This window comes from Calonectris borealis, chromosome 3, assembly GCF_964195595.1.
Source record: "Calonectris borealis chromosome 3, bCalBor7.hap1.2, whole genome shotgun sequence".
Classification (NCBI taxonomy): domain Eukaryota; kingdom Metazoa; phylum Chordata; class Aves; order Procellariiformes; family Procellariidae; genus Calonectris; species Calonectris borealis.
Window position 1 is genome coordinate 95070453 of NC_134314.1, and position 12343 is coordinate 95082795.

General features: G+C 33.8%; 1 protein-coding gene across 2 annotated transcripts in view; it reads left to right on the forward strand.

Moving 5' to 3' along the window:
• The window catches only part of DNAH8 (dynein axonemal heavy chain 8), a 152249-nt gene extending 140132 nt beyond the window's left edge, over window positions 1-12117 (forward strand). For both annotated transcript variants that reach the window (XM_075146803.1, XM_075146804.1), the window contains exons 82-89: window positions 1075-1191; window positions 1894-1995; window positions 2374-2534; window positions 7152-7308; window positions 7837-7989; window positions 8084-8273; window positions 10908-11029; window positions 11516-12117. In XM_075146803.1, the coding sequence (XP_075002904.1) occupies window positions 1075-1191; window positions 1894-1995; window positions 2374-2534; window positions 7152-7308; window positions 7837-7989; window positions 8084-8273; window positions 10908-11029; window positions 11516-11803 (1290 nt within the window). In that variant the 3' untranslated portion in view covers window positions 11804-12117. The remainder of the gene's footprint in view (window positions 1-1074; window positions 1192-1893; window positions 1996-2373; window positions 2535-7151; window positions 7309-7836; window positions 7990-8083; window positions 8274-10907; window positions 11030-11515) is intronic.
• The last annotated feature ends 226 nt before the right edge of the window (window positions 12118-12343 follow it).

Here is a 12343-nt window from a genome sequence, read left to right on the forward strand (position 1 = left end):
AGAGAATTTGGCAGAAAATCATTATACCTTTCTGCAGGGTATTATTGGTTAATGCTATCTCATTTGCTTATAAACAATACCTGATTTTGAAAAAATAGAAGTTTTTTTTCAGTTCTAGTTCTTTTTGAATATTGTAGCTAAGGTACCTAAATGTTACTTAACTAGATGTCAAAGACTGTCAGTCATTGTGACCTGGTAATTTAAACTCTAATAACTATGTTGTCACTTAGTTAATTTTAGAATGTCAGTATTACACTGTTTATTCATTTAATAAATGTCAGCACTATTCAGCAATTTAATTCTTAACTTCTTAGATTAATTTATTCTACGTTCTGAAAAAAAATCATTGAGCGATGTAACTGAGGTGGTTAAAATAAAGTTGTGAGAAATCTAATAGTGTTAGATGTTTAAAATATTTGGGCTGCAGATTATATTCTCTTACGTTTATAGTCAACTATTTTTACTTTCCTGCAAGTGTTTTAATTTTATTTTCAAATATGTATGCAATAATAAATTTGAATAATGTAGTGGTGGAAGCCTTATAATAAAGTTGTGAATTTTGAAAAACATATATTAAAATAATACAGTGAAACAGTAAGACAAAAGGGGCAACCTAGAAGCCTTTGGATAACTGAGCATTAATACAGGAGCTTGAAAAATCGAAACTATCATTAGACCGTATGTGTAGAAAGAAATGAAAAACTGTAGAACTCGGAATTGTTGAGTGTGCTGAAAATGCAGAGATTCGGTAAATCTTTAAATTTATTTCTTAATATAAAATCTGATCATCCACACAGACGAGACATTTCAAACCTGTGACTGATACATTGATTAGTAAAGATAGCAATAAATGATTCTGTTGCTTTTTCTATAAATATTTATCCCTAATGGTGTAACTTAATAATAAACTTTGGTTTTTACTGATGTGTATGAGGCACACAGCTGTTTCCTAGGCTAGCTTTCTTCTTCAGTTCAATGCTTTACTCCATTGTTATTATTATTATTGAACTTTAATAATGAAACAAAATTATATGTTGTTTCATAAATGTATTTGGTTTTAATTATATTCCTAAGGAACGACGCAAGTTTGGGCCTTTGGGTTGGAATATTCCTTATGAATTTAACTCATCAGACTTTACAGCCAGTGTTCAATTTATACAAAATCACCTAGATGAATGTGACATCAAGAAGGTAAATACTAAAATTTGCATACAGTATATTTAATTGCTTTGTACAGCATCTGTAATTGGTTTTTTTCTTCGTGTTACTATTTATAATAGTTTATGCATTGCTATTCTTTCAGTGCAGCTTCTAGTGATCAAAGTTTCAGATTCTCTGTAAGACAGTCAAGCTGAAATATTTTGTGTGCTATCATCCATGTAAAAATATCTAATAGTTAAGAACTTCAGAATTTGATCTTGTTTTTTTCAGTACCATATCTAAAATATTAACAGGTCTATACAATATCTGTTTTGGAAAGGGAGCTAAAATATTTACAGAGTTTGACAGAGCCTATTAAACTTCTCTATGGCTGTCATTTGGTCTTCTACTATTTGTCAGGGAATAATGTAATAGAATAGCCATTCCTTGCAAGGCAGCACTTTGTCAATAGAGAAAGATGAGAAAGTGAGGGAAGGGGGGAAAAAAAGAAAGAGGAGAGGCAGTAGCAGCTGAGAGTGATTTCAGGTCACACAAGAAATAATGAAATATATTTCTAATAGCAGGATCAAACCCAACTCTACTATAAAATTATAGAGCTGAGCTCAGAAAATACATTAGAAATAAAGTACTATTTTTTCCTTATGAGCTTCAGATGATATTGAAATTACAGGCTGGATATCTTCTTCTTACATGTTATAACTACAGTCGTTTATTTACTTTACTTGCATCTAGGGGATATCATGGAACACAGTACGCTACATGATTGGAGAAGTACAATATGGAGGCCGAGTCACAGATGACTTTGATAAACGTCTTCTTAATTGCTTTGCAAGGGTGAGAGACCTTGAAAATACAGCTATTTGTCATTTTTATTGACAAATACAGAAATCAGAAGACCTTCTTTCTGCTGAATATGCACTTTTTCACCAGTTTATAAGACTCTTCAGAGCAAAACGAATTTTTCAAAACATATTCTTTGGCAGTGAGGTTCTTCCCCTTGGTTTCTCTTTAGTGAGGAGCAGAAACTATTAAAAAGACTTAGCTGGAACTCAAACTTAGAAGACATAGCTTTTAATGATTTACTTATGTATTCAAGTAAAATTAGGTGTAGTAGCTAAAACAAGAGCCCTAACTCTCCAAGAATAAAAATGAGATTAAAAACACTCTGAGTAGCAAAGTAATTGTGTTTTTTTTGCTCTGGATTTTTCACAGGTATGGTTTAATGAAAAGATGTTCGACAGCACTTTCTGTTTTCACACTGGATATAAAATTCCAGTGTGCAAAACCCTGGAACAGTATTTTGAATACATCCAGTCACTCCCTGCCATGGACAGCCCAAAGGTCTTTGGTCTCCATCCTAATGCTGATATTACGTAAGTAGGTCTCAACATATTGAAAACAAAGATCCTTTCTTTTAGTATTTGGAAACAAATCCCTATGAAATGCTTAAGTAAAGTATATTTTTCATAGGAAGTCTAGGATTCATGTGAATTTCGCTATTGAAGTGGAACACTTGATGTGTATGTACATGATTATGAATGCAATATCTTCAGCTACATTTTACATGGTCTTTAAAGCAGTCGGAATTCTTATTAATTCTCATGGTTTTAGAATTTTTTTTTAAATTTGAAAACATTATAAAACTTTTATATGAACTCATGATACAAGGTTCTATGCAGTTCAACTATAGAAAGTTTCTAATGTTTGCCTTCTGTTCCAAGTAGTATACTATTTTTTTGTGCACACTTGTTAAATGATTCTCTGGATTGTCATTTGGTTTACAGCACGCGTTTGGATGTAACTACAATCTTTTGTTGCCGTCAGTCCTGCCATTCCCATTATTTAAAAGAGGCTTTTCAACCTCACCTAGTACTAACTCCATTTAAAATTTTATCTTTGACTTAATTCACTTTTTCATTCCAAATAATGTGTGTAACAGCTTGGCTTTTATTTCCTTCTAATGTTATGTGCCCTGTGAAAGGATATGAATCATCATCATATTTTTTTTCACTGAAGTTCTTAATAATTCTGCCATGAATTATTGCATTTTCATTATGTCCACATTCATTGTTTCTTAACACAGCTTTTTGTATTTTTTAAAAAAACAAATGTTATTCAAATGCTGAACCGCTGTGGAAACCTAGTATCTTCTAATACTTTTGGACAAAACAATAATTTCCCACAATTTTTCAGTCTCAAATTTGAAAGGCTCATGCCATATCAAAACCCCAGTATTCTAAGCATGCTGTGAGAACAGTACACGGTTTTATTGTCAATGCTGCCTAGCATCTACCATTGTAAATATATACTTCTGAAGAAAAGAATCTAAGAGTAGATTCTATTTCAAGTCTTTCTCTGACACTTGCAAGACCTCCCTTCCAGAACTGATTAAAGAAGAGCCAAGATTTAACAGAGAACTAAACAAAGTCCTAAAGAAAGACATGCTTTGGATCCAAAATTAGGCTTGTAAGGACGGCTAATTTATAGGAGGAAATTTGAGACTAACAGTGTTCAGGGAGCTTTAGTGAGTAGGAACAGCGCTCTCATTTCTCTCTAGTATCGAGTTTTTCTTCCACTTGGTATATCAGCAGATTCCTGCTACTTTAGTCCTTTTTCTGGAGATTTTCCTTTGTAGGTATCTCTTTAGAGTTTGAGGAAAATGTTCAACAGCTTCATCCTTTTTTCCATGACTTATCACGGTCTGTTATAGGCAACTATGCACAGGTACTGTCTGTCTGAATTTCATCTTTGACACACAGACCAAATGGATTAGCATCCCATACAATTCCATAAAAAGTTGCATTCAAATTCTCCTTAAAATATCCTATCAAGACATCTCAGAGTATGCAGAAGGCTAACTGCGGGAATTGGAAACCTGAGACAGCCAGGACCTCTCCATGTTATTATTACTAAGGACAAGAAAGACTTTATCTCCCACTGGTTTAGTGGGACAGTTTTCCAGTTCAGCCAAAACCTTGATCCATTGCTTCCAACTGTAAAACTTCACTTAATGTCAATACTTTCATCCACTTGGGATTAACACCTGAAGTCATTGTGACTGATTTTAACTTGCTATGTGAATCATAGGCTCTGCAAAGGCCACATAGTTAACACGTACCTGAGCACGCAAGGAACATTCTGACAATCTTCTGTCAAAACCCCTTCTCCAATTGGTTTCATACTGAAGCCTTAAATCTAAGTGAATTTTTGTAAAGTTATTGCAAGCTGTTATTAACCAGCTGAAGACAGAGCAGAATCTCCCGTTGTTCCTTGGTGAATGTGAGGTTTTGAATACCATGTTGCAACAGATATTGCTGTTTTCTACACAAAGCTGAGGTAATAAAGCTGAGGTAATATTTCTGTCAAACTGCATTTGTTCTTAGTTTTAACTTCCAGTACAGAAAATTCCTGATGGCAGAGACTCCAGCTATCAAACTATGATAGGTTGTTGAATCCAAACTCTGTAAGAAAATATTCTTAATAATATTTTTGGAGCAAATCAAGATCCATAGAAAATTCTGTCTTTTTTTCTTCTTATGACACAATTTGCTTTGCAATACTGCTTCAGGGAAAAACAATATAAACAGGTATGAAGTGCTTTATCTTACATACTCACATTTAGGCAAAATTGGGACTGTAAATGAAATTCATTTAATTTTGCTTTAGCTTCCTTTACGGTTACCCAAGACTTCTTTTACTGTAATAGAGAAAAATAGAGCCTCGTAAAGTGCAGTTCCTCTGATCACAAAGCAGACATCTAAAATAGATGAGCTGAATCATGCTTCTTTGCATTACCTCTACGGGCAATCTAGACAAACAGCTGTTATGTAGACACCTACATTTAGATGTCTAAATGTGATCAGGGACACCCCATCGTGTATATCTGATTTCCTTTCCAGGAACATGGTGCCTCCTCTACAAACCTGTGCAATCTTTTTTTCATTATTGTTTGCATTTATACATCAAATTTTATTTGCAATGTAAAGGAAAGTTAGGTTTTCCAAAGCCCAGAAAAATTTTGTTTCAGAGTGTCTTTTATATTCACTGTGTCCCACGGTTATGTGAATGAAATTTCTTGTTTCTATTTTCTCCTCACTTCCACACTGGAATATTATTTTTAATTATGTACACATTAAGATGCATCTTTTTGGCTTTTCTATTTTTATTTACAATAAAAGTCGTCTTGTTCAAACTGCTATTTCTATTCATGTTTGCTTCTTTATACAAGATTCAGATGATCATTTCTCCTCTCCAGAAGATTCCTAGCTTGTGTCATTGAAGAAAGGAATATTGCTTACCTTTGATTCTGCTCCTTTGAGGTTATTTTTCAAAAACTGTTCTCTGCTTTTCCACGAAGTTTGCACATTGCCTTCTTTTTTAAATTGTTTCTATTTTTGTTTATATTTGGGGAAAGACCATTCATTTTTATAATTCTGTAATATTTTATAATTTAATTGATGTAATAATCATGGGACCTATTCCTTCCACATAGAAAAGTCTGACAGCAGTATTGGAAGAACAGTACTTGCAGTGTGAAGGTTCACATCTCTTTTATCACTAGTTGTTAGATCAGCAAGACCCAGAGTAAGGGTTACAACCACCAGTATGTCATCCAAATTAGGAGTGAAGGCATGGGTCTGAGAGAAATTCAATTTTATCCAACTTTTCTGTTGGAGGTCTTGAATAAATCTATCATTTTTTAAATGGGGCCATAAATGGAAAAAAGCTTGAGAGTTTTGCCAGACAAAATCCTCACCATTCCTACATTCAGAAGCAGAAATTATGTCCTCTGAGAAGCAAACTGCCAGTAGGATTTCTTTTGTTTTTCTGATTTATAGTCTTTATAATTACATTCACAAACAGTTTATGTTGAAATGCTGCAGTATCTAGCTTCTGTAGTCTTACAATACTATCTCCAAAGCTTAGAGGCTTTAGGACTTCACATCTTCTATCCTGTGGCACAATCCTTTGTTTCATTTCTTATATAATTATGTATGACAAAGTAATAGCAGGAGATGGGTGTCATATGAACATCGAAAAGTAAAACTGACATGCAAAATTATGCTTTGGGTCCGTATAAATTTATGTTCTGAGTCAGACTCAGGCTGTATGTTCCTCATGTAGCTGACTCCATAAGGTAAAAGTAGGCAATGCCAGTACTGCAGTACCAACATATACACTGTTACATTTTCTTTCTTACTGCCTCTCGCAGCTCTATGCCACTATCGCATTATAACAAAAGTACTCCTATAATTCTGCTTGTGTTGAAGGAGTGACGTGGTCTACTATCTTTTACCATCAAATACCACATGAATTTAATTCCCTTTTTTGTATTGACTCAGAACATAAATTTACATTAGCACTGCCCATGCTGTACTAAGGAATAGAAGGTTTTAATCTCCAACGTTGTAAATCTAGCAGCTTTTATCATTAATCCTGAAATACCTCAACGCAGAATGAATTTACTCTTTAATAAAGGGGTACCTTGCAGAGTTATGCCTCCACCTTTTCCTTCTTCTGCATTCCACTTTTAAGAAGTAACTGAATGAGGGAAATATTCCGTGTTACAAAACTTTCGTTGCTTCTTCCCAGCAAATAGCTGTTTAGAAGTTCAGGCATATGCCATTTTCTTCCCTTTCCTTAGAATCCCTAGAAATCATATGATAGGTTTTTCTCACATTCTCAAAGGTTGAGAAGCAGCCTGCAGAATTCTTTCTTCTTCTTAGCCCTGAATTAGAAAAACCAGCAACTGTATAACAGGATGTGTGGCGGGAAGTTCATATTCTTTACAACCATGGAAAAACACGCGTTCACTATCAGTGTGTTCAGGTTGGTGCAGGACACAAAGGAAAACAATTTCTTTTGGGAGTTTTGATTTAACCTGGTGACAGTACGTTTTTTCTCAACTTTCAAATTGTGTGTTTTACAAAGTATTCTTTTAACTATTAAAAAATCCTATGTTATTTATAACATATTTCTTAACCTCTTAGATACCAAAGTAATACAGCAGCTGATGTTCTAGATACTATTACCAACATTCAGCCTAAAGAAAGTGGTGCAGGACCTGGAGAAACTCGTGAAGCAATTGTTTATCGTTTAGCTGAAGACATGCTAGAGAAACTTCCTCCAGATTACATACCCCATGAGGCAAGCTAATCTTAGTTGTTTTCTTACTGTTCTCTCTGTGGAGTTTTCACATAAGATATTCCAAAAAAGAAACCCTGAACTGCAAAGAAAGATCATATAGCTACTAGCAGATTCAAGCAAGGAACCAGCATCTTTATCGCTATCAGAGTGAATGGATATGAGGCTTTTTTATTTAAAATCAAGACATCTAACAATTGATCATGGAGATATGTCATGGAGACTATGCTTGGACTTCCAAAGCTGCTTGTGAAAACACAGAAAAAAATCAGTCTTGACTTTTTGTGACAGCAGTCTCCTGGGCCTTCTGGGTGAAGTCCTGTTCTAGCAAAATCATGAATAATTGGGCAGTATCAGCCAAAAAATAAAAATAAAAACTGCAACAGTTTTAAGGGGACTAAGGTTAGTTGAATAACGTGAAGTACAAGTCTACTTTTCTGAACACAAGAAAGTTAAGATGTCAAATATGACAACAGTATTTCAACATTTCAGATTTAACTAAATTCCTTCTTCTGCGCTCCTATATTTTAGGTAAAAGCTCGTTTAATTAAAATGGGACAACTTAACTCTATGAATATTTTTCTTCGGCAAGAAATTGACCGAATGCAGAAGGTGATCACAATACTCCGCAACACTTTGAATGATCTTAAATTAGCCATAGAAGGAACTATTATTATGAGTGAGGCAAGTAAAAGCATATTTACTACATACGGAATACTCTGTTTTAAACTATTACCTTGATTGCTTTAGTTCATATATTATAATTTCATTCCTTCAGAATTTGAGAGATGCACTTGATAATATGTATGATGCTCGAATTCCTCAACTATGGAGAAGAGTATCTTGGGATTCTTCAACACTTGGCTTCTGGTTTACTGAACTTTTGGAAAGAAATAATCAATTCTCTACTTGGATATATGAAGGAAGACCAAATGTGTTTTGGATGACCGGATTCTTTAATCCACAAGGTAAGGGTACTGAAAGGACTTGAGTAATAATGTATTTAATCATAATTTAATGGTTTTTACTACATATCTAATTTAATATTACACCTAGAAAAAATGTTTTCATCGCTGTCAGAATATGTCATAGAAGCCAAGATGATAAATGGATTCAAAAAAGAGATTAGATAAAGTCATGGGAAACAGGTCCAATGGTAGCAATAAACATGTCTGTCCAAACTTAGCCTTCAAGTTGGGCGATCCGAAAACTCCAGATTGCCAGAATCTGGAGGAACATAGAAGGGAAAGGATTTATGTGCCATTTTGCCTGTCGTAATATTATTTCACTAAGCATCTGCCTTTGTCTAGTGTCAGAGACAGGATGCTTGTACAGATGGTCTTTTAGTCTGACCCATAAACACAGTTTTTATATTACAAGAAGGAAAACATGCAGTTAACACATAAAATGCTTTATCTTGTTGACATATTGTAGCATGATATGATACAGCTTCTAAAGAAAATATACTTAATGATAATGATAGAACTTTTAAAGAAAATATGCTTTACCTGTGGTTTCAAACTGTTTAACTCATTCCAAACTGTAAGTTGTGAGTATGGAAGAGCTTTAATCTAGAGCAATATGTTATTTATATGCTGTACAGTATCAACAGAAAGAATTTTTTTACAGTAGGAACAATCATTCACTGGAACAACCTCCCCAGGGACATGGTAGAGTCCCCATTGCTGGAGGTTTTCAAGATGCAATTGGATAGGGTGCTAGATAGTCTCATCTAAGCTCTCTTTCCCACAAAAGGTTGGACCAGCTGATCTTTCAAAGTCCCTTCCAACCTGGACTGTTCTATGATTCTATGAACATGCGACTATACCAGAATTTATAGTAGTTATCTATCTTTCACAGAGAATCATCAAACTGTAGTTTTCACAGCGTTTCCATTTCACATGTTATTTAATGAACAGTTTGTTCAAATTAATCAAAGATATACTGCAAAGTACAAGTAAATGTTATCTATCATTATCTGTTGTAGCTTGATATATTTATCATTTTATAGGAAAGAGGAAGAAAAACAAATTGTAACCATCTTCATGAGTAACAAAACCTGTTACCTTATTAGATGCATGTTCATGGAAGAATCTCATTTAGCCTACACAATTCTCCATACAAAATTCTCATGAGAAACTTCTCCCATGTCACAGCTATGAGGTGCCTTTTTTCATCAGGATTAACCTCTGAAATCCTTGAATATTTTATGAGTTATCTTCACTTTGTGATGTTCATTTCTTCTTCTTCACATGTTCATTTCAAGTACTACAATTAATAATTAATTAATAATAATAATAATTAATAATTAATTTCAATTAATAATTGTATTTACATCACATATGAATATTTTAGCTGTGACAAATATCTTAGCTTTTAATGGGCTTCATCCTAATTAGCATGTTAAACCACTTCTTAAATCTTGAAATGCTGTCTTCTACTGCATGCCCATGTACTTTCATGATTTCCCCCCAGCTTGTCAGTATTTCAGTCGGTGGTTTCACCTCCTTGTGAATACTTGACAGCCCACAAAACGCTAGTCGTCTTTTCCTTTATGCCCTATCAAGAAGGAACTGATGCTATTTCATCTTCAAGTCTTTACAGTAATCACTCTTAAGTATGCAGTTCTCTATTGTTAACTTTTCTCTCTTTGCCTCAATCTCTTTCTGACAACTCCAAGTAGTTCTTCACCTGATAGCATAAACCAGCAGCTATTGGTTTTTTGGTGACTGCATTGTCATCTTCTGAGACACTTACACAGACACACAACCAGGTATTTGCTACAAGTGTTTCATTTTTGTAACTTTTTCCGTTATAACACATCCAAACCTCTTTGCTGCCCAGTTATTTGTCATCTTGTGCTTATACTATTCAGCCCTTTACCTCTCAAACCTTTTTTATTGCAAACCTCTGTAAAGTCTGTTCAAACAATACTCAAAAAATCACTTAACTCACTGCTTCATTGTGTCATCCTCTACCTTCAATTCTGTATAGGACTCCCTTTTCTTCACTAACACAACATAAATTTTTCATCCTTCATAGGCACTGCCTTGTCTAGATTCCCCACACTCATATAGTTATTTTTATTATCACATTCAGACACACCTTTTCTGTTTTTCATCAGTGAAATTTATTTTATTTTTCTACTTCTTTCATTTAAAATAAAAATTGCCTTTTCCCTAAGCTGCCTTTACATAAATATCAGCTCACATCATAATTGATACCTTGTCTGCCTTCAAACTTCTTCTTGGAATACAAATCTACCATGGATCCTGTAGTTGATTGCTTAATGATAATTTGTAAATCAGTATCCTGAGCAAGCATTTGTTAACTGAATAATTCAGTATTAAAAAAAAAAAGTATATTATTTTATGTGCCATTTAAAAATATTTTTCTCAGTGTAATGCATTCTATGCCCCTTTTGTCATTTGTTCCTATTTTGGACCAAAGCAAAGTTTGCTATCATTAGTCAAGGTGCTCGTTTTCAATAGAACTCTGATTATCTGTCTATAACATTCAGTGCAGAATTATGCAGACAACCAAGCAAGATTTTTTTTTTGTCATGTGGGATATATACTAAATCTCTGGCTTAATTTCTGAAGGATTCCTGACAGCAATGAGACAAGAAGCAGCTCGAGCACATAAAGGCTGGGCTTTGGATACAGTTACAATACATAACGAAGTGCTAAAGCAAAACAAAGACGAAATCACAGCACCTCCTTCTGTATGTATGACATGCAAAAATGTTTCAGTATTAATTTTGGTATTTAATTTGTATTGTGTATCATTCAGTCATTTTGGATTGCTAGAGGAAAAAGTTACTACTGTCTTCACCTCACTGGTTTTGCTCAGCATAGAAGATAAATAACGATAAGCATAAAGATTTAATTTTTTTTATTTTTCAGAAATATTTTATTAAAAGAACCATTTCATTGTACCATCTCTTGATTTTTTGAATTTATAGTAAACTTTAGATCAAATTGTGTAGTGTATGGGCTTTATTAAACAACTTCTATTGCCATCCATTTCAGTAGCATTATCTTCCGAAAAAGGATGGTATTACAGTTTAAAATTAAATAGTTTGAAAAGATTCAATGTCAGGTATTTTTTACTATAAAACATATATTTCTTTTAACGGTTTAAGCCAATTACTCATTTTACAAAACAGATGCTTTATTTTGTGTGATGTATCTGCTTACTCTCCACACAGGAAGGAGTATATATCTATGGGCTATACTTGGAAGGTGCAGGCTGGGACAGACGAAATAGCAAACTCATTGAATCTACACCAAAGATTCTTTTTGTCCAGCTGCCTGTGGTGCATATATTTGCTGTTAATACAACCAGTCCTAAGGATCCCAAGCTCTATGTTTGTCCTCTTTACAAGAAGCCCAAGAGGACAGATCTGAACTATATTACAGTGATCTATTTAAGGACAGCAGTGTCTCCAGACCACTGGATATTGAGAGGAGTGGCTCTCCTGTGTGACATCAAGTAAACTGTTTTTCATACCATAAGAGACACAGAATATATGGCACATGTAACCAATTACATGTGTAATTCTTCCACTGCTTTTTATTTGGTGGCCATTGGTCATTGTACTTGAACTGTTGTTTCAGTCTTGGCTTAATGATTTTTTTTCTCTGCTTCCAGTAAATTCAGTTTGTCTTGGCTATTTGGTGATAGTTTTAAAGTAAAGTTTTCAAAATAAGTTCACTGATTGTAGTCTTTGATGTTTCCATTATATTACTTTAAAAAGGAATATTTGCTTTAATAATACAATTAATGTAAAATAAAATGTTGTTAAACTGTAAAAGAGAAAAACTTAGCTGTTTCACATTCTTTCTCATATACAGCTTTTAGCCTGTGTTTCAGTAACATATGATGACAACAGAAGACAATACAGAACGTAACAAAATTTAAGTTCTCCTAGATACAAGTTTTAAAATATTCCTGGATTCTGCATGATACATACATTATTTTCTTTGACTCTGCAGAAAGCTTTATATTTAAGACAGAGAAGTATATTTGATCCATA